A 27,045-nucleotide genomic window follows, 5' to 3' on the forward strand; every position below is an offset into this window, starting at 1 on the left:
ACCTGTTCACACTGAAACTAGTTCACCCTGAAACCTGTTCACACTTAAACTAGTTCACACTGAAACCTGTTCACACTGAAACCTGTTCACCCTGAAATGTGTTCACACTGAAACTAGTTCACACTCAAGCCTGTTCACACTGAAACTTGTTCACACTGAAACCTGTTCACACTGAAACCTGTTCACCCTGAAATGTGTTCACACTGAAACCTGTTCACACTGAAACTAGTTCACACTGAAACTAGTTCACACTGAAACTTGTTCACACTCAAGCCTGTTCACACTGAAACTTGTTCACCCTGAAACCTGTTCACACTGAAACTTGTTCAGCCTGAAACCTGTTCAAACTGAAACTAGTTCACCCTGAAACCTGTTCACACTGAAACTTGTTCAGCCTGAAACTTGTTCAGCCTGAAACTAGTTCACACTGAAACTTGTTAACCCTGAAACCTGTTCACACTGAAACCTGTTCAGACTGAAACCTGTTTACACTGAAACTAGTTCACACTGAAACTACTTCACACTGAAATTACTTCACACTGAAACTACTTCACACTGAAACTAGTTCACACTGAAACTAGTTCACCCTGAAACCTGTTCACACTGAAACTTGTTCAGCCTTAAACTAGTTCACCCTGAAACCTGTTCACACTTAAACTAGTTCACACTGAAATCTGTTCACCCTGAAACCTGTTCACACTGAAACTTGTTCACACTGAAACTTGTTCAGCCTGAAACTTGTTCAGCCTGAAACCTGTTCACACTGAAACTTGTTCAGCCTTAAACTAGTTCACCCTGAAACCTGTTCACACTGAAACTTGTTCAGCCTGAAACTTGTTCAGCCTGAAACCTGTTCACACTGAAACTAGTTCACCCTGTAACCTGTTCACCCTGAAACCTGTTCACACTGAAACTTGTTCAGCCTGAAACTTGTTCAGCCTGAAACCTGTTCACACTGAAACTAGTTCACACTGAAATCTGTTCACACCGAAACTAGTTAACACTAAAACCTGTTCACCCTGAAACCTGTTCACACTGAAACCTGTTCACACTGAAACTAGTTCACACTGAAACCTGTTCACACTGAAACATGTTCACACTGAAACGTGTTCACACTGAAACCTGTTCACCCTGAAACTTGTTCACACTGAAATGTGTTCACACTCAAACCTGTTCACACTGAAATGTGTTCACACTCAAACCTGTTCACACTGAAACTAGTTCACACTGAAACCTGTTCAGACTGAAACCTGTTTACACTGAAATGTGTTCACACTGAAACCTGTTCACACTGAAACGTGTTCACCCTGAAATGTGTTCACACTGAAACCTGTTCACACTGAAACTAGTTCACACTGAAACTTGTTCACACTCAAGCCTGTTCACACTGAAACTTGTTCACACTGAAACCTGTTCACACTGAAACCTGTTCACCCTGAAATGTGTTCACACTGAAACCTGTTCACACTGAAACTAGTTCACACTGAAACTTGTTCACACTCAAGCCTGTTCACACTGAAACTAGTTCACACTGAAACCTGTTCACACTCAAACCTGTTCACACTGAAATGTGTTCACACTCAAACCTGTTCACACTGAAACTAGTTCACACTGAAACTTGTTCACACTCAAACCTGTTCACACTGAAATGTGTTCACACTGAAACCTGTTCACACTGAAACTAGTTCACACTAAACCTGTTCACCCTGAAACCTGTTCACACTGAAACTAGTTCACCCTGAAACCTGTTCACACTCAAACCTGTTCACACTGAAACTAGTTCACCCTGAAACCTGTTCACACTGAAACTAGTTCACCCTGAAACCTGTTCACACTTAAACTAGTTCACCCTGAAACCTGTTCACACTGAAACTAGTTCACCCTGAAACCTGTTCACACTGAAACTAGTTCACCCTGAAACCTGTTCACACTTAAACTAGTTCACACTGAAACCTGTTCACACTGAAACCTGTTCACCCTGAAATGTGTTCACACTGAAACCTGTTCACACTGAAACTAGTTCACACTCAAGCCTGTTCACACTGAAACTTGTTCACACTGAAACCTGTTCACACTGAAACCTGTTCACCCTGAAATGTGTTCACACTGAAACCTGTTCACACTGAAACTAGTTCACACTGAAACTTGTTCACACTCAAGCCTGTTCACACTGAAACTTGTTCACACTGAAACCTGTTCACACTGAAACCTGTTCACACTGAAACTTGTTCACACTGAAACCTGTTCACACTGAAACCTGTTCACACTGAAACTAGTTCACACTGAAACCTGTTCACACTGAAACTTGTTCAGCCTGAAACTTGTTCAGCCTGAAACCTGTTCACACTCAACTAGTTTCATGATTTTTTAAAGGGGTAACAATCCCTGAAAATGACTTTATTAATGAAGGGTATGGGTAAAAGAGATAGATATGAACCCAATAGGTTACCAAGCGGCTCCATTCAACTCTCATGTGTTCATTTAATTCAGGGCTTCACGCCAAAGTTGTGTTTATAGCTAAATGAACAACCCTAACAAACCCCTAATAATAATTTTGAAAAAGTATTTTATGATAGTTTATAACAGACCACAGATGTGTTTTTCCATAGAACTCTCCAGAGTCTGAACAATGAAGTCAACACATCAGGGATTGTACCTTAAAGTTACCTTCAGGTTTTGGGGATTTCTCAGGACATTTATGTACACTATTGTACTTCTATTGTTATGAAAAGCATTGTCTAAAGAAAGAGTTTTCAACACAATACAATGCGTCAACGACGATGCAAACAGAATTACCAAGAACAGCAAATGTTGCATCAGGGAGGAAACAAAAAGAAGAATAAATAATTCCATTGTGTCATTTTTTGGGTTTCCGTTGGTTTTGGTTTTGCTGTCAGTCACACGGACACATTCATACAGGAAGAAGCTCATAAACATGGGGGATGTGGATCATCACCAGCAGCAACTGTCATCTGCCTTTAATCATCATCATTAATGTTTTACAAATTAAAAAATATAGTTCTATAGAGTTATTTATGAGATACATGACTAATTCACCATGACCTCTTCTTTCATGAAGGTCTGTTTCACAACTTGGTTTTCAGTGTAACAAGAAACAACTTTATTGACAATGAGAGTGATGAACATGGGACATTATTAGCTTTGTAACCAAAGATAAAAGCCCTAAATAAAATTATTACAGGATATCATGCTTTTATTTCTGTTTTTTTAATTTCTGCATTTTTAATTTCTGTATTATTTATTTCAGTATTATTCATTTCTGTATTTTTTATTTCTGTATTTTTTATTTCTTCATTTTTTATTTCAGTATTATTTATATCTGTATTATTTATTTCTGTTTTTTTAATTTCTGTATTATTTATTTCAGTATTATTTATTTCCGTATTTTTTTATTTCTGTATTATTTATTTCTGTATTTTTTATTTATATATTATTTATTTCTGTTTTTTTTATTTCTGTATTATTTATTTCTGTATTTTTCATTTTTTATTTTTTAAACATGAAGCAAGGTTTGATATATGATTAAATAAAGTATTTGACAGATAAAAGAATATATTACTTTTATATATTAAAGTCAGTTTTATTTGCGTTTCACGTTCATAATGATAATTTTCTTTTGGAGCTAAATGCTGCTATAGCTACTTTCACTGGGTTATTATTAACAATCTGTATATAGCGTACTTTTGTTTCTTTAATGTTGCTGACCCCACTTTTAAATACAGAAGAAGGACTGACTCAAGTAATTATGGCCTTATTAGCAACTGAGCAACCAAATCATATTGGACACACATATAAAGACACACACCAAACAACAAAGACCTGCAGCCATGGACATATAGAATATATGTTGTAATGTATAAGCAAGAGCGTATAATCGTAATCTGGGATTAAAGAGAATAGAGTGTAAAACATACATGTAATACAATCTGCATACACAATACTCAAGGTTGATTAAAGAGAGGATGGAGAGGACTGAATCAAGGTTAATTTAATAGATCTCAAATATTGTGTGCTGAGGTAAAAAAAAAAGGCGGCTTCAGAAATATATATATATATATATATATATATATATATATATATATATATATATATATATATATATCCGGTCCTGTTCGTGACCTTCATGGACAGGATATCTAGGCGCAGCCAGGGGGCGGAGAGGATCCGGTTCGGGAGTCTCGGGATCGCCTCTCTGCTGTTTGCGGATGATGTGGTCCTGTTTGCCTCCTCGGACCGTGACCTCCAGCATTCACTGGGGCGTTTTGCAGCCGAGTGCGAAGCGGCAGGGATGAGAGTTAGCACCTCCAAATCTGAGGCCATGGTGCTCTGCCGGAAACCGGCGGATTGCTCCCTCCAGGTGGGGGCAAACTGCCTACCCCAAGCGAAGGAGGTCAAGTATCTCGGGGTCTTGTTCACGAGTGAGGGTAAGGTGGAGCGGGAGATCGACAGGTGGATCGGTGCGGCTGCAGCAGTAAAACAGGCGCTGTACCGGTCCGTCTTGGTGAAGAGGGAGCTGAGCCGGAAGGCAAAGCTCTCCATTTACTGGTCGGTCTACGTTCCAACCCTCACCTATGGTCACGAACTCTGGGTCGTGACCGAAAGAACGAGATCTCGGATACAAGCGGCCGAAATGAGCTTCCTCCGTAGGGTGGCCGGGCTCAGACTTAGAGATAGGGTAAGGAGCTCGGACATCAGGGGGGAGCTCGGAGTCGAGTCGCTGCTCCTTCGTGTCCAAAGGAGTCAGCTGAGGTGGTTCATCTAGTCAGGATGCCTCCTGGACGCCTCCCATTAGAGGTTTTCCGGGCACGTCCAACTGGTAGGAGGCCCCGGGGAAGACCGAGGACACGCTGGAGGGATTATATCTCCCGGCTGGCCTTGGAACGCCTCGGGATCCCCCAGAATGAGCTGGAAAGTGTTGCGGGTGAGAGGGAAGCCTGGGTCGGCCTGCTGAACCTGCTGCCACCGCGACCCGACCCCGGATAAGAGGTCATAATGGATGGATGGATGGATGGATCTGTATATGTATAGTGGCAGCTTGTTTGTTCCCAGCTTCATTCTAACATCTCCAAAAAGAAAGTCCATGGTGATGTGTAGCATACTTATCTGGTGCCATCTAGCGGTGAGGTTGGAGATTGCACAGGCCCAATCTTAGAGACAGTTGTTGTTATAGTATAGCATAGGACGTCATCTCGGGAATAGCAGAGGGGAGAGGGGGGGGGGGGGGGGGGGGGGGATTGAAAAAAGTGAGATGGAGTAAATGTGCTTTCACATTGGGGGGTGGGGGTGGGGGGCAGAAACGTTGCGTAACCCCCATCCTGCTCCATCTAATCACACTTTACAGGTGATATCTGAAAAAAGCTAACGAGATTTATAATAATTATGATGAAACTGATAAAGAAAGAAGAAGCCAAACGACACTAAAAACTGAACATCTGCAGTAAAAATCAAAATATATTATTCTGACTCTTTTTAATGGCAGAGATTGACGTATCATAGTTATATATTTTTTGTAAAATCCTAATCTGCAGTAAGTCATTTATGATAAATATCAAATAAATGTATAATGGAATACAGATATAGGCTGTACAGTATATAATCGAAGTATTGAAAACAATAAAAGCACCTGTTGAGGAGCCTCTTTGAATATGACGTCACGTTTGCAGGCTGACAAGTTAAGAGGATTTTAAGATATCGGATTTTCAATGCAAATTTTCCTGCGTTAGAATATTTATTAGAACATTTATCTATTAATTTGGCATTAAATAGAGTTACAAATGAAAACGAGGTCCAGTGTTGGATGAAACTTCTCGGTCTTCTGCAGAGATCACAGACCCGACTCACTTCCCGTAAGGCCCGCCTCCTCCACCGTGACGTCACGTGGATCTTCCGAGCGCTCCCTCTCCTTATATGGTAGGGGGCGGGACTCCGCTTTCCGGGAACGGTGTAACGCTGCCCCCCCCCCCCCCCCCCTCCCCCCTCAGCTTTGAGAATCAGAACAGGTTTAAAGCAGATTTATAGAGGAATTACAATCATTAGGATAATTATATTTATAATAATTATAATAATATTTTACCGTCGAGTAATTGTGGGATGCTTTCTTTTGTTCTGTGTGCGATGTGATTATTGGCTTTTGTTAATGACTGTGGTTAAATACATTATGGAATCTTGTATAATAATAGGTGTGAGAATAAGAGTTTTAAGTTCATGATAAGTAAGTAATTAAATTTGTTTTTTTTAATTATTTAAAAAAAAAATGTTGTTGTTGAATTGGCTGCTTCATGCATCACACCATGTTGTGAAAAAATATTCCTTTAAAAGAAAATAAATATATATAAAAGAACAACAACAACAACAAAAAAATATATATATTTATATTGTATCACGTTATCCTTCCCTCCATCCTCTAAATGTGATACCTGTCCCGTTTCTGTGACAGGTGCGTTTCATTAAGCATCGGCTCGTGACACATCTTTCCGGTATGCAGGCGTGTGTCGCCCTCTAGTGGTTCATTTTGGAGCAGGACACACTCATGTCCGACCTGAGGGCCACAAACTGACACGTGCCGCCACATTCACCTGCTGCCATTAGAGTCTATTATGCAGGAATGAGGCTCGGGACAGTTGCTGGCTTTACAAGGTATTATATATATATATATATATATATATAATACCTTGTAAAGCCAGCAACTGTCCCGAGCCTCATTCCTGCATAATAGACTCTAATGGCAGCAGGTGAATGTGGCGGCACGTGTCAGTTTGTGGCCCTCAGGTCGGACATGAGTGTGTCCTGCTCCAAAATGAACCACTAGAGGGCGACACACGCCTGCATACCGGAAAGATGTGTCACGAGCCGATGCTTAAATGAAACGCACCTGTCACAGAAACGGGACAGGTATCACATTTAGAGGATGGAGGGAAGGATAACGTGATACAATATAAATATATATATTTTTTTGTTGTTGTTGTTGTTCTTTTATATATATTTATTTTCTTTTAAAGGAATATTTTTTCACAACATGGTGTGATGCATGAAGCAGCCAATTCAACAACAACATTTTTTTTTTAAATAATTAAAAAAAACAAATTTAATTACTTACTTATCATGAACTTAAAACTCTTATTCTCACACCTATTATTATACAAGATTCCATAATGTATTTAACCACAGTCATTAACAAAAGCCAATAATCACATCGCACACAGAACAAAAGAAAGCATCCCACAATTACTCGACGGTAAAATATTATTATAATTATTATAAATATAATTATCCTAATGATTGTAATTCCTCTATAAATCTGCTTTAACCTGTTCTGATTCTCAAAGCTGAGGGGGGAGGGGGGGGGGGGGGGGGGGCAGCGTTACACCGTTCCCGGAAAGCGGAGTCCCGCCCCCTACCATATAAGGAGAGGGAGCGCTCGGAAGATCCACGTGACGTCACGGTGGAGGAGGCGGGCCTTACGGGAAGTGAGTCGGGTCTGTGATCTCTGCAGAAGACCGAGAAGTTTCATCCAACACTGGACCTCGTTTTCATTTGTAACTCTATTTAATGCCAAATTAATAGATAAATGTTCTAATAAATATTCTAACGCAGGAAAATTTGCATTGAAAATCCGATATCTTAAAATCCTCTTAACTTGTCAGCCTGCAAACGTGACGTCATATTCAAAGAGGCTCCTCAACAGGTGCTTTTATTGTTTTCAATACTTCGATTATATACTGTACAGCCTATATCTGTATTCCATTATACATTTATTTGATATTTATCATAAATGACTTACTGCAGATTAGGATTTTACAAAAAATATATAACTATGATACGTCAATCTCTGCCATTAAAAAGAGTCAGAATAATATATTTTGATTTTTACTGCAGATGTTCAGTTTTTAGTGTCGTTTGGCTTCTTCTTTCTTTATCAGTTTCATCATAATTATTATAAATCTCGTTAGCTTTTTTCAGATATCACCTGTAAAGTGTGATTAGATGGAGCAGGATGGGGGTTACGCAACGTTTCTGCCCCCCACCCCCACCCCCCAATGTGAAAGCACATTTACTCCATCTCACTTTTTTCAATCCCCCCCCCCCCCCCCCCCCCCTCTCCCCTCTGCTATTCCCGAGATGACGTCCTATGCTATACTATAACAACAACTGTCTCTAAGATTGGGCCTGTGCAATCTCCAACCTCACCGCTAGATGGCACCAGATAAGTATGCTACACATCACCATGGACTTTCTTTTTGGAGATGTTAGAATGAAGCTGGGAACAAACAAGCTGCCACTATACATATACAGATCCATCCATCCATCCATCCATTATGACCTCTTATCCGGGGTCGGGTCGCGGTGGCAGCAGGTTCAGCAGGCCGACCCAGGCTTCCCTCTCACCCGCAACACTTTCCAGCTCATTCTGGGGGATCCCGAGGCGTTCCAAGGCCAGCCGGGAGATATAATCCCTCCAGCGTGTCCTCGGTCTTCCCCGGGGCCTCCTACCAGTTGGACGTGCCCGGAAAACCTCTAATGGGAGGCGTCCAGGAGGCATCCTGACTAGATGAACCACCTCAGCTGACTCCTTTGGACACGAAGGAGCAGCGACTCGACTCCGAGCTCCCCCCTGATGTCCGAGCTCCTTACCCTATCTCTAAGTCTGAGCCCGGCCACCCTACGGAGGAAGCTCATTTCGGCCGCTTGTATCCGAGATCTCGTTCTTTCGGTCACGACCCAGAGTTCGTGACCATAGGTGAGGGTTGGAACGTAGACCGACCAGTAAATGGAGAGCTTTGCCTTCCGGCTCAGCTCCCTCTTCACCAAGACGGACCGGTACAGCGCCTGTTTTACTGCTGCAGCCGCACCGATCCACCTGTCGATCTCCCGCTCCACCTTACCCTCACTCGTGAACAAGACCCCGAGATACTTGACCTCCTTCGCTTGGGGTAGGCAGTTTGCCCCCACCTGGAGGGAGCAATCCGCCGGTTTCCGGCAGAGCACCATGGCCTCAGATTTGGAGGTGCTAACTCTCATCCCTGCCGCTTCGCACTCGGCTGCAAAACGCCCCAGTGAATGCTGGAGGTCACGGTCCGAGGAGGCAAACAGGACCACATCATCCGCAAACAGCAGAGAGGCGATCCCGAGACTCCCGAACCGGATCCTCTCCGCCCCCTGGCTGCGCCTAGATATCCTGTCCATGAAGGTCACGAACAGGACCGGATATATATATATATATATATATATATATATATATATATATATATATATATATATATATATATTTCTGAAGCCGCCTTTTTTTTTTACCTCAGCACACAATATTTGAGATCTATTAAATTAACCTTGATTCAGTCCTCTCCATCCTCTCTTTAATCAACCTTGAGTATTGTGTATGCAGATTGTATTACATGTATGTTTTACACTCTATTCTCTTTAATCCCAGATTACGATTATACGCTCTTGCTTATACATTACAACATATATTCTATATGTCCATGGCTGCAGGTCTTTGTTGTTTGGTGTGTGTCTTTATATGTGTGTCCAATATGATTTGGTTGCTCAGTTGCTAATAAGGCCATAATTACTTGAGTCAGTCCTTCTTCTGTATTTAAAAGTGGGGTCAGCAACATTAAAGAAACAAAAGTACGCTATATACAGATTGTTAATAATAACCCAGTGAAAGTAGCTATAGCAGCATTTAGCTCCAAAAGAAAATTATCATTATGAACGTGAAACGCAAATAAAAACTGACTTTAATATATAAAAGTAATATATTCTTTTATCTGTCAAATACTTTATTTAATCATATATCAAACCTTGCTTCATGTTTAAAAAATAAAAAATGAAAAATACAGAAATAAATAATACAGAAATAAAAAAAACAGAAATAAATAATATATAAATAAAAAATACAGAAATAAATAATACAGAAATAAAAAAATACGGAAATAAATAATACTGAAATAAATAATACAGAAATTAAAAAAACAGAAATAAATAATACAGATATAAATAATACTGAAATAAAAAATGAAGAAATAAAAAATACAGAAATAAAAAATACAGAAATGAATAATACTGAAATAAATAATACAGAAATTAAAAATGCAGAAATTAAAAAAACAGAAATAAAAGCATGATATCCTGTAATAATTTTATTTAGGGCTTTTATCTTTGGTTACAAAGCTAATAATGTCCCATGTTCATCACTCTCATTGTCAATAAAGTTGTTTCTTGTTACACTGAAAACCAAGTTGTGAAACAGACCTTCATGAAAGAAGAGGTCATGGTGAATTAGTCATGTATCTCATAAATAACTCTATAGAACTATATTTTTTAATTTGTAAAACATTAATGATGATGATTAAAGGCAGATGACAGTTGCTGCTGGTGATGATCCACATCCCCCATGTTTATGAGCTTCTTCCTGTATGAATGTGTCCGTGTGACTGACAGCAAAACCAAAACCAACGGAAACCCAAAAAATGACACAATGGAATTATTTATTCTTCTTTTTGTTTCCTCCCTGATGCAACATTTGCTGTTCTTGGTAATTCTGTTTGCATCGTCGTTGACGCATTGTATTGTGTTGAAAACTCTTTCTTTAGACAATGCTTTTCATAACAATAGAAGTACAATAGTGTACATAAATGTCCTGAGAAATCCCCAAAACCTGAAGGTAACTTTAAGGTACAATCCCTGATGTGTTGACTTCATTGTTCAGACTCTGGAGAGTTCTATGGAAAAACACATCTGTGGTCTGTTATAAACTATCATAAAATACTTTTTCAAAATTATTATTAGGGGTTTGTTAGGGTTGTTCATTTAGCTATAAACACAACTTTGGCGTGAAGCCCTGAATTAAATGAACACATGAGAGTTGAATGGAGCCGCTTGGTAACCTATTGGGTTCATATCTATCTCTTTTACCCATACCCTTCATTAATAAAGTCATTTTCAGGGATTGTTACCCCTTTAAAAAATCATGAAACTAGTTGAGTGTGAACAGGTTTCAGGCTGAACAAGTTTCAGGCTGAACAAGTTTCAGTGTGAACAGGTTTCAGTGTGAACTAGTTTCAGTGTGAACAGGTTTCAGTGTGAACAGGTTTCAGTGTGAACAAGTTTCAGTGTGAACAGGTTTCAGTGTGAACAGGTTTCAGTGTGAACAAGTTTCAGTGTGAACAGGCTTGAGTGTGAACAAGTTTCAGTGTGAACTAGTTTCAGTGTGAACAGGTTTCAGTGTGAACACATTTCAGGGTGAACAGGTTTCAGTGTGAACAGGTTTCAGTGTGAACAAGTTTCAGTGTGAACAGGCTTGAGTGTGAACTAGTTTCAGTGTGAACAGGTTTCAGTGTGAACACATTTCAGGGTGAACAGGTTTCAGTGTGAACAGGTTTCAGTGTGAACTAGTTTAAGTGTGAACAGGTTTCAGGGTGAACTAGTTTCAGTGTGAACAGGTTTCAGGGTGAACTAGTTTCAGTGTGAACAGGTTTCAGGGTGAACTAGTTTAAGTGTGAACAGGTTTCAGGGTGAACTAGTTTCAGTGTGAACAGGTTTCAGGGTGAACTAGTTTCAGTGTGAACAGGTTTGAGTGTGAACAGGTTTCAGGGTGAACTAGTTTCAGTGTGAACAGGTTTCAGGGTGAACAGGTTTTAGTGTGAACTAGTTTCAGTGTGAACAGGTTTCAGTGTGAACACATTTCAGTGTGAACAGGTTTGAGTGTGAACAAGTTTCAGTGTGAACTAGTTTCAGTGTGAACAGGTTTGAGTGTGAACACATTTCAGTGTGAACAGGTTTGAGTGTGAACAGGTTTCAGTGTGAACTAGTTTCAGTGTGAACAGGCTTGAGTGTGAACAAGTTTCAGTGTGAACTAGTTTCAGTGTGAACAGGTTTCAGTGTGAACACATTTCAGGGTGAACAGGTTTCAGTGTGAACAGGTTTCAGTGTGAACAAGTTTCAGTGTGAACAGGCTTGAGTGTGAACAAGTTTCAGTGTGAACTAGTTTCAGTGTGAACAGGTTTCAGTGTGAACACATTTCAGGGTGAACACGTTTCAGTGTGAACAGGTTTCAGTGTGAACACATTTCAGTGTAAACAGGTTTGAGTGTGAACAAGTTTCAGTGTGAACTAGTTTCAGTGTGAACAGGTTTGAGTGTGAACACATTTCAGTGTGAACAGGTTTGAGTGTGAACACATTTCAGTGTGAACAAGTTTCAGGGTGAACAGGTTTCAGTGTGAACACGTTTCAGTGTGAACATGTTTCAGTGTGAACAGGTTTCAGTGTGAACTAGTTTCAGTGTGAACAGGTTTCAGTGTGAACAGGTTTCAGGGTGAACAGGTTTTAGTGTTAACTAGTTTCGGTGTGAACAGATTTCAGTGTGAACTAGTTTCAGTGTGAACAGGTTTCAGGCTGAACAAGTTTCAGGCTGAACAAGTTTCAGTGTGAACAGGTTTCAGGGTGAACAGGTTACAGGGTGAACTAGTTTCAGTGTGAACAGGTTTCAGGCTGAACAAGTTTCAGGCTGAACAAGTTTCAGTGTGAACAGGTTTCAGGGTGAACTAGTTTAAGGCTGAACAAGTTTCAGTGTGAACAGGTTTCAGGCTGAACAAGTTTCAGGCTGAACAAGTTTCAGTGTGAACAAGTTTCAGTGTGAACAGGTTTCAGGGTGAACAGATTTCAGTGTGAACTAGTTTAAGTGTGAACAGGTTTCAGGGTGAACTAGTTTAAGGCTGAACAAGTTTCAGTGTGAACAGGTTTCAGGGTGAACTAGTTTCAGTGTGAACTAGTTTCAGTGTGAAGTAGTTTCAGTGTGAAGTAATTTCAGTGTGAAGTAGTTTCAGTGTGAACTAGTTTCAGTGTAAACAGGTTTCAGTCTGAACAGGTTTCAGTGTGAACAGGTTTCAGGGTTAACAAGTTTCAGTGTGAACTAGTTTCAGGCTGAACAAGTTTCAGGCTGAACAAGTTTCAGTGTGAACAGGTTTCAGGGTGAACTAGTTTCAGTTTGAACAGGTTTCAGGCTGAACAAGTTTCAGTGTGAACAGGTTTCAGGGTGAACAAGTTTCAGTGTGAACAGGCTTGAGTGTGAACAAGTTTCAGTGTGAACTAGTTTCAGTGTGAACTAGTTTCAGTGTGAACAGGTTTCAGTGTGAACACATTTCAGGGTGAACAGGTTTCAGTGTGAACAGGTTTCAGTGTGAACAAGTTTCAGTGTGAACAGGCTTGAGTGTGAACTAGTTTCAGTGTGAACACATTTCAGGGTGAACAGGTTTCAGTGTGAACAGGTTTCAGTGTGAACTAGTTTAAGTGTGAACAGGTTTCAGGGTGAACTAGTTTCAGTGTGAACAGGTTTCAGGGTGAACTAGTTTCAGTGTGAACAGGTTTCAGGGTGAACTAGTTTAAGTGTGAACAGGTTTCAGGGTGAACTAGTTTCAGTGTGAACAGGTTTCAGGGTGAACTAGTTTCAGTGTGAACAGGTTTGAGTGTGAACAGGTTTCAGGGTGAACTAGTTTCAGTGTGAACAGGTTTCAGGGTGAACTAGTTTCAGTGTGAACAGGTTTCAGGGTGAACTAGTTTCAGTGTGAACAGGTTTGAGTGTGAACAGGTTTCAGGGTGAACTAGTTTCAGTGTGAACAGGTTTCAGTGTGAACAGGTTTCAGGGTGAACAGGTTTTAGTGTGAACTAGTTTCAGTGTGAACAGGTTTCAGTGTGAACACATTTCAGTGTAAACAGGTTTGAGTGTGAACAAGTTTCAGTGTGAACTAGTTTCAGTGTGAACAGGTTTGAGTGTGAACACATTTCAGTGTGAACAGGTTTGAGTGTGAACACATTTCAGTGTGAACAAGTTTCAGGGTGAACAGGTTTCAGTGTGAACACGTTTCAGTGTGAACATGTTTCAGTGTGAACAGGTTTCAGTGTGAACTAGTTTCAGTGTGAACAGGTTTCAGTGTGAACAGGTTTCAGGGTGAACAGGTTTTAGTGTTAACTAGTTTCGGTGTGAACAGATTTCAGTGTGAACTAGTTTCAGTGTGAACAGGTTTCAGGCTGAACAAGTTTCAGGCTGAACAAGTTTCAGTGTGAACAGGTTTCAGGGTGAACAGGTTACAGGGTGAACTAGTTTCAGTGTGAACAGGTTTCAGGCTGAACAAGTTTCAGGCTGAACAAGTTTCAGTGTGAACAGGTTTCAGGGTGAACTAGTTTAAGGCTGAACAAGTTTCAGTGTGAACAGGTTTCAGGCTGAACAAGTTTCAGGCTGAACAAGTTTCAGTGTGAACAAGTTTCAGTGTGAACAGGTTTCAGGGTGAACAGATTTCAGTGTGAACTAGTTTCAGTGTGAACAGGTTTCAGGGTGAACTAGTTTAAGGCTGAACAAGTTTCAGTGTGAACAGGTTTCAGGGTGAACTAGTTTCAGTGTGAACTAGTTTCAGTGTGAAGTAGTTTCAGTGTGAAGTAGTTTCAGTGTGAACTAGTTTCAGTGTAAACAGGTTTCAGTCTGAACAGGTTTCAGTGTGAACAGGTTTCAGGGTTAACAAGTTTCAGTGTGAACTAGTTTCAGGCTGAACAAGTTTCAGGCTGAACAAGTTTCAGTGTGAACAGGTTTCAGGGTGAACTAGTTTCAGTTTGAACAGGTTTCAGGCTGAACAAGTTTCAGTGTGAACAGGTTTCAGGGTGAACTAGTTTAAGGCTGAACAAGTTTCAGTGTGAACAGGTTTCAGGCTGAACAAGTTTCAGTGTGAACAGGTTTCAGGCTGAACAAGTTTCAGGCTGAACAAGTTTCAGGCTGAACAAGTTTCAGTGTGAACAAGTTTCAGTGTGAACAGGTTTCAGGGTGAACTAGTTTAAGGCTGAACAAGTTTCAGTGTGAACAGGTTTCAGGCTGAACAAGTTTCAGTGTGAACAGGTTTCAGGCTGAACAAGTTTCAGGCTGAACAAGTTTCAGTGTGAACAGGTTTCAGGGTGAACTAGTTTAAGGCTGAACAAGTTTCAGTGTGAACAGGTTTCAGGGTGAACTAGTTTCAGTGTGAACTAGTTTCAGTGTAAACAGGTTTCAGTCTGAACAGGTTTCAGTGTGAACAGGTTTCAGGGTTAACAAGTTTCAGTGTGAACTAGTTTCAGGGTGAACTAGTTTCAGGGTGAACAAGTTTCAGGCTGAACAAGTTTCAGTGTGAACAGGTTTCAGGGTGAACAGGTTTCAGGGTGAACTAGTTTCAGTGTGAACAGGTTTCAGTGTGAACAGGTTTCAGGGTGAACTAGTTTCAGTGTGAACTAGTTTCAGTGTAAACAGGTTTCAGTCTGAACAGGTTTCAGTGTGAACAGGTTTCAGGGTTAACAAGTTTCAGTGTGAACTAGTTTCAGGGTGAACTAGTTTCAGGGTGAACAAGTTTCAGGCTGAACAAGTTTCAGTGTGAACAGGTTTCAGGGTGAACAGGTTTCAGGGTGAACAGGTTTCAGGCTGAACAAGTTTCAGGCTGAACAAGTTTCAGTGTGAACAGGTTTCAGGGTGAACTAGTTTCAGGCTGAACAAGTTTCAGTGTGAACAGGTTTCAGGCTGAACAAGTTTCAGGCTAAACAAGTTTCAGTGTGAACAAGTTTCAGTGTGAACAGGTTTCAGGCTGAACAAGTTTCAGGCTGAACAAGTTTCAGTGTGAACAGGTTTCAGGGTGAACTAGTTTAAGGCTGAACAAGTTTCAGTGTGAACAGGTTTCAGGCTGAACAAGTTTCAGGCTGAACAAGTTTCAGTGTGAACACGTTTCAGGGTGAACTAGTTTAAGGCTGAACAAGTTTCAGTGTGAACAGGTTTCAGGGTGAACTAGTTTCAGTGTGAACTAGTTTCAGTGTGAAGTAGTTTCAGTGTGAACTAGTTTCAGTGTGAACTAGTTTCAGTGTAAACAGGTTTCAGTCTGAACAGGTTTCAGTGTGAACAGGTTTCAGGGTTAACAAGTTTCAGTGTGAACTAGTTTCAGGGTGAACTAGTTTCAGGGTGAACTAGTTTCAGGGTGAACTAGTCTCAGGGTGAACTAGTTTCAGGGTGAACTAGTTTCAGGGTGAACTAGTCTCAGGGTGAACATTAGCATAGCGGGTACTTTTAAAAATCTTATTTTTCATGCTTTTGTTTTCACTTGGAGTGTTTTAGTCTGCCGGCCGTTCAACGGACTCTGCAGGTGACAGAGGAGCTGATCATGTGACCCTGACCTGCACATGACGTATTATAGAGTTTACCATTCCTTATTACGGACTTTAATGAAACATCTGATGCATAACTGGTTCAAAATTGGATTAAAGTATTTTAATGTGTAACAACACAACACCACAGCTAATTACACTTATATTTGTACCTTATATAGAACCTCTATTTTAAAATTAAGATACAAATTTGAGGTAAATTAATGACAAATCATGTTTAAACAAACAGCAGCAAAAGTAAATAAAATGTCATCCTCCCACTACACACAATAAAAACATTAAGACCGTTTGAAAATCATAAAACAATTGTGTATATGAAATGTATATATATGTAAGGAAAAACAACAACAAAAACAACAATTAAACAAAATATATAATATGTTATAACTTCAGTTATGAATATAATTATAGATCATATTTTAAGTTAAATATAAGTTTGCTGAATCTAAATCTAATTTATATATATATATATAAATATTATATATATATAAATATATATATACAATTGTTGTTGTTATTGTTTTTCATTATATATATATATATATATATATATATATATATATAATGATTTATATATATATATATAAATGAAAAACAACATTTTAGATTTATTTTGTGATGAACCGTAAACTATATATATTTGTTCATATTGTGGTTTGGGTTTCCAGCTGCGCGTGCAATGAGATCGGGAGTGGCTCTCGCTGCATGTCACGTGACGGCTGCTGTGCGTCACGTGACATTGTGTTCGTTTGAGCCGCTGCGGTCTCTTTCTCTCTGTCTCTCCCCCTTTCTCTCCCTCTCTCTCTCGTCTATCTCACGTTTTAAATGGCACGAAACGCGGAGAAGCAGCAGGGGAAGCTGAACAGACTGTGGCTCCAGAAAGAGAGAGACGGTGAGCGGCACGACGACTACTTTGAAAGCATATGTTGTGCTAACGGCTAGTTAGCTTAATGCTAACTCACGGTCGCTAGGTTACCTGGTTTCAATGAAGAAGACAACTGGTTCTACTTGTTCTGCTTTCTCATGTGATTCAGGGGAACCTTGCAATATTTTGTCAACAAAGGGAATTTTTTTGTTTGTATTTAATAGTGAATAATAAATAAATAAATCAGAATGAATACGCCTGAACTAATGTTTTCTCTTGAAATATATAATTTACAGAGGGACGCCTCAAGGACGTTCATGAGCGGAGACCCAAGCTGGTAAAGACACAATATCACTTTGTTCTGGATAGTTGTTCAATTCTCTTTTACTTGGACCGGTTTGTTTCATCCCGGTTTGTTTCATCCCGGTTTGTTTCAGTCCGGTTTGTTTCATCCCGGTTTGTTTCATCCCGGTTTGTTTCATCCCGGTTTGTTTCATCCCGGTTTGTTTCATCCCGGTTTGTTTCATCCCGGTTTGTTTCATCCCGGTTTGTTTCTTCCCGGTTTGTTTCATCCCGGTTTGTTTCATCTGGTTTGTTTCATCCCGGTTTGTTTCATCCCGGTTTGTTTCATCCCGGTTTGTTTCTTCCCGGTTTGTTTCATCCCGGTTTGTTTCTTCCCGGTTTGTTTCAGTCCGGTTTGTTTCATCCCGGTTTGTTTCATCCCGGTTTGTTTCTTCCCGGTTTGTTTCATCCCGGTTTGTTTCATCTGGTTTGTTTCATCCCGGTTTGTTTCATCTGGTTTGTTTCATCCCGGTTTGTTTCATCCCGGTTTGTTTCTTCCCGGTTTGTTTCATCTGGTTTGTTTCATCCCGGTTTGTTTCTTCCCGGTTTGTTTCAGTCCGGTTTGTTTCATCCCGGTTTGTTTCATCCCGGTTTGTTTCATCCCGGTTTGTTTCTTCCCGGTTTGTTTCATCCCGGTTTGTTTCATCTGGTTTGTTTCATCCCGGTTTGTTTCATCTGGTTTGTTTCATCTGGTTTGTTTCATCCCGGTTTGTTTCATCCCGGTTTGTTTCATCCCGGTTTGTTTCTTCCCGGTTTGTTTCATCCCGGTTTGTTTCATCTGGTTTGTTTCATCTGGTTTGTTTCAGTCCGGTTTGTTTCATCCCGGTTTGTTTCTTCCCGGTTTGTTTCATCCCGGTTTGTTTCATCCCGGTTTGTTTCATCTGGTTTGTTTCATCTGGTTTGTTTCATCCCGGTTTGTTTGATCCCGGTTTGTTTCAGTCCGGTTTGTTTCATCCCGGTTTGTTTCATCCCGGTTTGTTTCATCCCGGTTTGTTTCATCCCGGTTTGTTTCAGTCCGGTTTGTTTCATCCCGGTTTGTTTCAGTCCGGTTTGTTTCATCCCGGTTTGTTTCATCCCGGTTTGTTTCAGTCCGGTTTGTTTCATCCCGGTTTGTTTCAGTCCGGTTTGTTTCATCCCGGTTTGTTTCATCCCGGTTTGTTTCAGTCCGGTTTGTTTCATCCCGGTTTGTTTCATCCCGGTTTGTTTCAGTCCGGTTTGTTTCATCCCGGTTTGTTTCAGTCCGGTTTGTTTCATCCCGGTTTGTTTCAGTCCGGTTTGTTTCATCCCGTTTTGTTTCATCCCGGTTTGTTTCATCCCGGTTTGTTTCAGTCCGGTTTGTTTCATCCCGGTTTGTTTCATCCCGGTTTGTTTCAGTCCGGTTTGTTTCATCCCGGTTTGTTTCAGTCCGGTTTGTTTCATCCCGTTTTGTTTCATCCCGTTTTGTTTCATCCCGGTTTGTTTCATCCCGGTTTGTTTCAGTCCGGTTTGTTTCATCCCGGTTTGTTTCAGTCCGGTTTGTTTCATCCCGGTTTGTTTCATCCCGGTTTGTTTCAGTCCGGTTTGTTTCATCCCGGTTTGTTTCAGTCCGGTTTGTTTCATCCCGGTTTGTTTCATCCCGGTTTGTTTCATCCCGGTTTGTTTCTTCTCGGTTTGTTTGATCCCGGTTTGTTTCAGTCCGGTTTGTTTCATCCCGGTTTGTTTGATCCCGGTTTGTTTCATCCCGGTTTGTTTCATCCCGGTTTGTTTCTTCTCGGTTTGTTTGATCCCGGTTTGTTTCAGTCCGGTTTGTTTCATCCCGGTTTGTTTCATCCCGGTTTGTTTCATCCCGGTTTGTTTCATCCCGGTTTGTTTCATCCCGGTTTGTTTCATCCCGGTTTGTTTCATCCCGGTTTGTTTCATCCCGGTTTGTTTCATCCCGGTTTGTTTCTTCCCTTTTATTCCTTTTTGCAGTCTACTCTTAATTCCGCCGCCTCTCTGAAAAAGTGGATCCCCAGCATCAAGAAGGAAATAGAGTATTATTTACAGGTGAGGGCGTCGTGAGGAGAAGAAAAAACAAAAGGATTTCACAGAGATGGTTTCTGTCGAAAGTTAATTTAATTAAATACATTTTTGGGGGGTCTTTTTCCCTCTCCAGCAATCGCAGCTGTCTCATTACCCGGAGAGGAAGATCGCCGAGTTCCAGCTGCGCATGGAGGCCTTGGAACGAGAGTACAAGAGGTTCACCACCAAGCTGCGAGTGGTGGACCCGGCCTGCAAACACAAGCCCTGGACGCCGCGAGCGTACTGCAAGAAGTCCCCGGGCATCGGTCAGTGTGTGTGTGTGTGTGTGTGTGTGTGTGTGTGTTAGAGCTTCAGACTTAAATCTCTTATTATATGCTTTTTTTAAAAACTCTTTTTGAAGAATAGTTCGTGGAGGAATTGGTTCCTCAGATCTTTTTCCAGGTTAAAAATCCCAACGAAGAGGTAGAAAGTAATGTGAATGTAGCAATTTATGCAGGTACACTTTCTGTTCACACACACACACACATAACACCTTTTGTACTCGAACTCTAATTATTATTATTATGCTTAAATCATCAATTGCAGATTTTGTGTTTTTTTCTATAGACATTCAGAAAAGCAACTTTTTTATTTCATATTGAAATTTAGTTTCTTTCCAAAAAAAAGTAAACGACAAGATATATTTACAAGTATTGAATGTGTAGAGAATGAAGGCGGTAGACTCCTCTGGCCAGGTGACTGTAGAACAGGTAGAAGCTCGGGAGGAACATTTAGTTTGGTGCGATTGTTAGACTTGAGAACATTTGATGGTAGTTTTCAGAAGAAGTCTTCATAACCAGGCGGCTTCTATTCAGCACATTGAGACCATTTACATATCTCAGTGCAGGGCTGTGCAATAAATCTAATTTTGCATTATATTACGATGAAAACAAGATAACTGAGATGAAGCAACATTGTCCCGTGACGCTGCTCTGGTTTTGGTGTCCTTGTCCTCGGGGAAACACGGACCCTTGTGGGCGTTTTCTTTTTTGCCTTGTCATCAATATTCATATTAATACAATCAATGAGCTTGTGTATACATTGTTGCACAAAGTTCACCGGTAACCTCTTAGTGTTGCTCCACTCAATACACAAAGTTTCCAAAGTCGGTGAGTCACCGTGTAAAATAATGTTAATTTGCTCTCGTTAAAGACGGAAAGTAGCTCACGTGTCGTCTCTCTTGTGCGTCTTCACTCTCTTTCACAGTGACACCCCCTCGGCCCCGTGAGTCACATGACGGGAGCGGTCAGCTGAGCGACTCGGCCGGCGGCGGGACAGGATGTCACAAACCCTCGTCGGACCCCGGGAGAAAGCCGCCTCTCGGGGTTCAAACCCTCGTCCCCGCCGACCCAAACTCAGAGGCCGCCTGTGCAGACCAAGACCGGCCCCTCACCTTTGATCACGCGAGGCTGGCGGTGGCCGCCGCCGCGTTCAGGGGGCCGCCGCCGCCGCGAGGCTCCGCCCAGACACGCAGCCTCGCCCGGGTTCTGCACTCCGGCCTGCCGAACCTGAGTAACGCCGCGGCGAGGCTGACGATTTTAGGGTCCGCGGTTGCACAGAAAGGCGCCGCCGAGGACCGCGAGGAGAGGACGGGTCACGTCCTGGGACTGGACTGTTACTCTTCGTCCGATGAGGAGCGCGACACGTGATTGATGCTCCGCACTCGTTCAAAAGGGCGTCCCGAGCGGCGTCGTATGGAAAGTTTTCTATTAGACAATATCTAGTTTGTAAAGAAATTAAGAAAAGCAGATTATTACACACACACACACACACACACACACACACACGCGCGCGCGCGCTCATCTGGACACATTAACAAGATACCGCAGCAGCCATTTGCTTTAATGAAAGAAGAAAGACAAACGTCCCCCTTTCCCTTCTGGACACACACAAGACCTGCTTAAAGGGAAATGCGTGCAAGAAGATGCATGAGAAATGTGATTCATATCAGGTCGACGACTTCATCGTAATTCTCAGGCGCTTCTCCATTTGCGCAATCAGTCATCGCCGTCTGCACTGCAACAGCAGCGCCGAAGACGACCTGGTTAACCCCCCCACGGGTCCTCCTCCCACCTAACCCACCCTGTGCCGCTGCTGCTGCTTCTGGGAAACCGACTCGTCAGCGTGTGCCCTGCAGGCGCCACAGTGCCGTTTATGGTCTTGACGTGGTTACACCGTCTTAGCTGGAGCTCTGCGTGCACACACACGCCGCACGGTGGGTTTCCCTTCGGCCTGTGCAGGGGCCCCTGAGAGAGGAAATGAAACCTTCTTTTTGCTTATTATTATTAAAGCCCACTAAATGGTGCTAATAAATATACGTGAGCATCTTCCTTTTTGAGATCAACTGAAATGATGTCTGATGGAAAACCGTAACAGAAAGACCACAGCTGTGTGTGTGTGTGTGTGTGTGTGTGTGTGTGTGTGTGTGTGTGTGTGTGTGTGTGTGTGTGTGTGTGTGTGTGTGTGTGTGTGTGTGTGTGTGTGTGTGTGTGTGTGTGTGTGTGTGTGTGTGTGTGTGTGTGTGTGTGTGTGTGTGTGTGTGTGTGTGTGTGTGTGTGTGTGTGTGTGTGTGTGTGTGTGTGTGTGTGTGTGTGTGTTCGTGCTCTTGCTTTCCTGGAAGCTCGTCTGTGAGGTATCGGTTTTGGGTTAATTCTCTCTTCCGTGTCGCTGCCTTCTCTCTACCGGCGTTTTCAAAAAGCAGGGAGGCCGAGAGGGCCCGTCCATTTCATGTGGCAGCAGCAGCTTCCCACCAACAAACCTGCGGCGTCACTGTTTACTAACACGCTTAAATGAAGCCTCTTGAACGCTGATGGCGTGATCATAGTGATGCATATTCATGCTTCAGATGTGGCAAACCTGAGAGGGAAAAGCCAGTCATCTTTCCTTTCTTGGAATTTGTGAAACGGTGTCTTTTTCTGATGACCTGGCGGAGGTGTGTGTGTGTGAGGTGTGTGTGTGTGTGTGTGTGTGGGGGGGGGGGGGTCAGCTTCCTCTCCCCTCCACACCGAGCTGCAAGTTTGTGTTGCTGCTCAGTGTTGAACCAGGAAGCACCAAATGACCCCAAAACGGTGTGATTTAAAGCTGCATGTAGTTGTGTGGTTTTATGGTGATGCAGCGAGGTGGAGACGGATGAGTCGACGGCTTCTTGGCTTGTGGGAGGAGCTTGTGGGCGGTGAACGCCTCGGAGGCTGAAGTTTCTTTTAAAATAACGGAGGTGCTCGGTACACGCCTCCCTTCTCGTGCAGAGGCGACGGATGCACAGACCAGTTTGTGCACCATGAGCGGTGAGCAGCAGAGCTACCCGTTCCCTCAGGTGTTCCTCGTGGACGGCGGCGGACCGCAGCACTCCGCCCAGCAGCCGAGCCTCGTGCCATGCTGGTCCTTCCCGCCGGCCCAGGAGAGGGCGAGGCCCCGGGGGAAGAGCCGGGGCTGCATGGGGGTCGGACCCGGCGCGGCCCTCGTCGTCTTGATGCTCTTCCTGCTCGTGTTCGTGTCCCTGGGCTTCGAGGCCTACCAGATCCACAACATGCAGGTGGAGATGAGGGAGATGAGAAAGGTGAGGATGCGACGCAGTGTGAGTGAGTGTGTGTGTGTGTGTGTGTGTGCGACCGCAGGAAGGAGATGAGAAGGTCAAGAGTTGGAGAAGTGGGGGCTCTCTAGAGCTGCAGAGATGAACCCATTAGTTGTCAACTATTAAATTCATCTGCAACTTTTTGGGGGATAATTGGTTTGAGCAAATTTTTTTCGGGTCAAAAGGTCAAAAGGATTTGATTCGAGCTTCTTAAATGTGAATATTTTCTTCTTTCTTTACTGAGTCACTCAAAGAGTTGTGGCCAAAACAAGTTTTTACTTCTCGATTTTAATTGGAGAAAGTAATCAAAAGTCCCAAAAAGTTGTTAGTTGTCGCTCTACTTTCTCGAAAGATTTGCAAATTGGGTAAATGTTGACACGAAATAATGTCAATATTAAGATCGTTATTGTGTAGAAAACCTCTCCCGGTGCAGTTTTAATGGGGTTAAATGCTGCAAATACAAAAGGTGACTTCTCTCATCTTTTTTGCAAAGGAGACGAAAACCAAGCTGCAAAAGTTTGATAACTACTTTCTGCTCCGCCGTCCTTTGAAGGGTTAATTTAGCTGACATTTAGAAATGCTAACCAGGGACATAATCGCTCCATCTGTGGTCCAGCGAGACCGGATTTCCTCCCTCCGAAGTGCCTCTAGCGAGAGCACTTCTAGAAGAAAGCGAGCGTCTGATGTGGTGACGAGATTCTTCTCTTGTTTCTCTTTCTTATTTATTTATTCTTTTCGTCCCGCTGAAGGTTACGACACCGGCGGCGGCGGCGGCGGCCGAGTTCCAGACGCCTCAGAAACAGATCGGTAAACACAAAAAAAACTCCAAATGTTCCCAACAAAACGTGAGAATGTTCCCAATGAGAGACGTTGACTCCCTGTGTGGTCGTTTTTTTCAGCTCACCAAGCCGAGGTGAACCGAGAAGACGACGACGACGAAGAGGAGGACCGACCAGCAGCACACGTGATCGGTGAGATGATTAATAAACAATATCTCTCTTGATGCTCCGCCCCCCCTCCCCCCCCCCCCCCCCCCCCCCCCCCCCCCGGCATGTGAATGAAAGAGGCGAACATCCCCCTCTCTCTCTTCTCTCGCAGGGCGGATCGAAACCGAGAAATTCCCGCGGACGCTGCGCTGGGAGCCGCTGGCGGGCCGGGCGTTCACCGCCGGCGCGGTGGAGTACCGGTTCGAGGACGGCGCCCTGCAGCCCAACGAGAGCGGCCTCTACCACGTCTACTCGCGGGTGGAGCTGATCTTCAAGGACTGCTCGCCCTCGTCCTCGTTCGTGCACTCGGTGTTCGTGAGGCGGGGGGGGGGGGGGCCGCTCGTCACCTTTGACCCTGATGGAGGCCCACCGGGAGGGCTTCTGCTCGCAGCAGCGGGGCCACGCCTGGACCGCGGAGAGCTACCTGGCCTCCGCCCATCAGCTGCAGAGGGCCGACAGGGTTTTTGTGAACGTGTCGCACCCCTTTTATCTCAGTCATTCACATTACGCCAACTTCTTCGGTCTCTACAAGATCTGAGGGTGTGGGTGTGGGTGTGGGTGTGTGTGTGTGTGTGTGTGTGTGTGTGTGTGTGTGTGTGTGTGTGTGTGTGTGTGTGTGTGTGTGTGTGTGTGTGTGTGTGTGTGTGTGTGTGTGTGTGTGTGTGTGTGTGTGTGTGTGTGTGTGTGTGTGTGTGTGTGTGTGTGTGTGTGTGTGTGTGTGTGTGTGTGTGTGTGTGGTAATGATACTCGTATGAAAGTCAGAATGTCTCTGAATCTTACTCATTGCTTTGATTCCTTGTGCGAATACCTGAACAGCTTGATATTAAATGGTCTGCAACGTCAAAACCCTGCAGGGAAAAAATAATATTCTCATAACGTCGGCTTTTAAAATTGGTGGTGAAATTAAGTTCCAGACAAAATATTGTGCCTTTTTTTTTTTTTTTATTAATTTTTTTATAAATGTAGTCGGTAAACACTAACAAGCTGATTTTAGTTGTAGCGTTTAAAAAAAAAATAAAAAAAATAAACATATTTATTTCAGGGTCGATCTGATGTGTGTGTGTGTGTGTGTGTGTGTGATATAATGGTTGGAAATGAATAAAGATATAATTTAAGTTTATTTTTTTGTCATGAACAGTGTTTCTTTTTGTCTGCATGTGTAATGAACACCCACACCAGTTGTGTTTTTGGAAAGTATTTAGATAAAGGTCACCAACTCAAATGTGGTGTTTCTACCCCGAATGGACCCGATGTTCCATACATCACCATTAAAAAGGTAAAGCACGAGTCTAAAAAAAACAGAAAGAAGCAGAAATGTGAATATGGAATATGTTTTCTCTTCCTGGTTAATTAATTAATTAATTAAAAAGTTTAGAATTAAGCTTCCAGACCACCACGCAGTGCACTTTGCATGGTTTGCAGTTTAACACCCTGGATGCGATGTTCTTTTTCTCAGCACACCGCAAAACGTGTGTGTGTGTGTGTGTGTGTGTGTGTGTGTGTGTGTGTGTGAGAACATGTACACAGGCCAGGGGACCGAGCTCTGGCGTCTGCTTCCTTCCTGTGTGAACATCTCGAGGGTCTCGCTTTGTGCTTCTCCGAATCAGATCACTTCTTGACTTCACACCGCCGCGAGAGAGATGGATACATTATTCATTTGATCAAATTAACGTGTTCTGTCATTTTGGGGCTAAATTACAAATTACTCAAATTACTCAAAATAATCTTAAAAGGTTTCTGAGCAACAGAATTAAATATATATATATTTTCTTTTTGTCCATATGTTAATGCAACACTGTGACAACACAGATGTGAGGTGTATATAACCCTGGAATCAACAGACCATAATAATCCAATCATCACTCTCTCTCCACGTGGAAACCCTCCATAGACTTCAATGGGAGTTGTAAAAACACGCATCTGGTTCATTACGTTACTACGGAAGCCCTGAGCGGACAAGTTTCAAACGGGATCGGGAGTTAATTCTGTTATTTTCTTGAGAGAAACGATTGAGTCGCCTCCGTAGTTTAGGGTTTTTGTACTTTAGGGCTTCCGTAGTTTAGGGCTTCCACGGTTTAGTAGTTCAAATCCTTCATAGAGCTTCTGTAGTTTAGGGTTTTTGTACTTTAGGGCTTCCGTAGTTTAGGGCTTCCACGGTTTAGTAGTTCAAATCCTTCATAGAGCTTCTGTAGTTTAGGGTTTTTGTACTTTAGGGCTTCCGTAGTTTAGGGCTTCCACGGTTTAGTAGTTCAAATCCTTCATAGAGCTTCTGTAGTTTAGGTTTTTTGTACTTTAGGGCTTCCGTAGTTTAGAGCTTCCATATTTACTGTGCTTTGAGAGGTTGGAAGACTAGAAAGGCGCTAAGTGTAAATACATGTACCATTTAATTTGGAGGCTTTCCATGGTGTAGGGTTTTTATTTCCTAGTTTAGGGCTTCCGTAGTTTAAGGCTTTTTTTTAGGGCTTCTGTTGTACTTTTCGTAGACATGGACTTTTCGCAGTTTAAGGCTTCGTTAGTTTAAGGTTTTTTTTTAGGGCTTTTGAGGTTTCGGGCTTCCGCTATCCATACTCATATATATATATATATATATATATATATATATATATATATATCACTCATGGAAATGTTCTAATCCACCAAATGGAAAACAGATTATATATCAGATTAGCCATCACATAGAGCATCTGAAGAGGAAATGCATAAGTTATCTCACCACATGTACGCTCTTGTGTCATTTGTGCACAAGTCAATGATGAAAGTTGACTCTTTGAATAACTCTAATTCATGTTTGAAACACTGATGTTTTATTAAAAGCACAAACGTGGATTTGAAACACTGATATAATCTCTCAATAGACATCGTAATGTCATTAAATGTGAGACTGTGGACAAAATCGCTCGTATAAGAAGGTCCGTAGACCAAAACCTTTGGAAGGCGACCTTATTAACCCCTCAAGGTCAACATTGGACTAATGGCTGAATGAGAGTGAATCCCTGCAGCACTGAAACCAGCACATGTTCTTAGAGTCAGCTGTTCAACAATCACACTGATGGACA

The 27,045-nt window shown here is 42.4% G+C and overlaps 2 protein-coding genes across 2 annotated transcripts; both read left to right on the forward strand.

Moving 5' to 3' along the window:
• The first annotated feature begins 16,909 nt into the window (after positions 1–16,909).
• Positions 16,910–21,749, forward strand: LOC117729631. The gene is made up of 5 exons (XM_034530895.1): positions 16,910–17,077; positions 17,347–17,387; positions 19,343–19,417; positions 19,527–19,698; positions 20,639–21,749. Exons 1-5 carry the CDS (start codon positions 17,011–17,013, stop codon positions 21,079–21,081), a joined length of 798 nt encoding a protein of 265 aa, XP_034386786.1. The 5' UTR covers positions 16,910–17,010; the 3' UTR covers positions 21,082–21,749.
• A 247-nt stretch (positions 21,750–21,996) lies between these two features.
• On the forward strand, positions 21,997–24,576 carry faslg (Fas ligand (TNF superfamily, member 6)). Its single transcript, XM_034530871.1, is given in 5 exon segments — positions 21,997–22,988; positions 23,753–23,810; positions 23,903–23,974; positions 24,102–24,313; positions 24,315–24,576. Coding segments are annotated over 5 exon segments (834 nt in total). The 5' UTR covers positions 21,997–22,709; the 3' UTR covers positions 24,528–24,576.
• The last annotated feature ends 2,469 nt before the right edge of the window (positions 24,577–27,045 follow it).

Source organism: Cyclopterus lumpus, chromosome 4 (genome assembly GCF_009769545.1).
Source record: "Cyclopterus lumpus isolate fCycLum1 chromosome 4, fCycLum1.pri, whole genome shotgun sequence".
In the NCBI taxonomy this organism is placed as follows: Eukaryota; Metazoa; Chordata; class Actinopteri; order Perciformes; family Cyclopteridae; genus Cyclopterus; species Cyclopterus lumpus.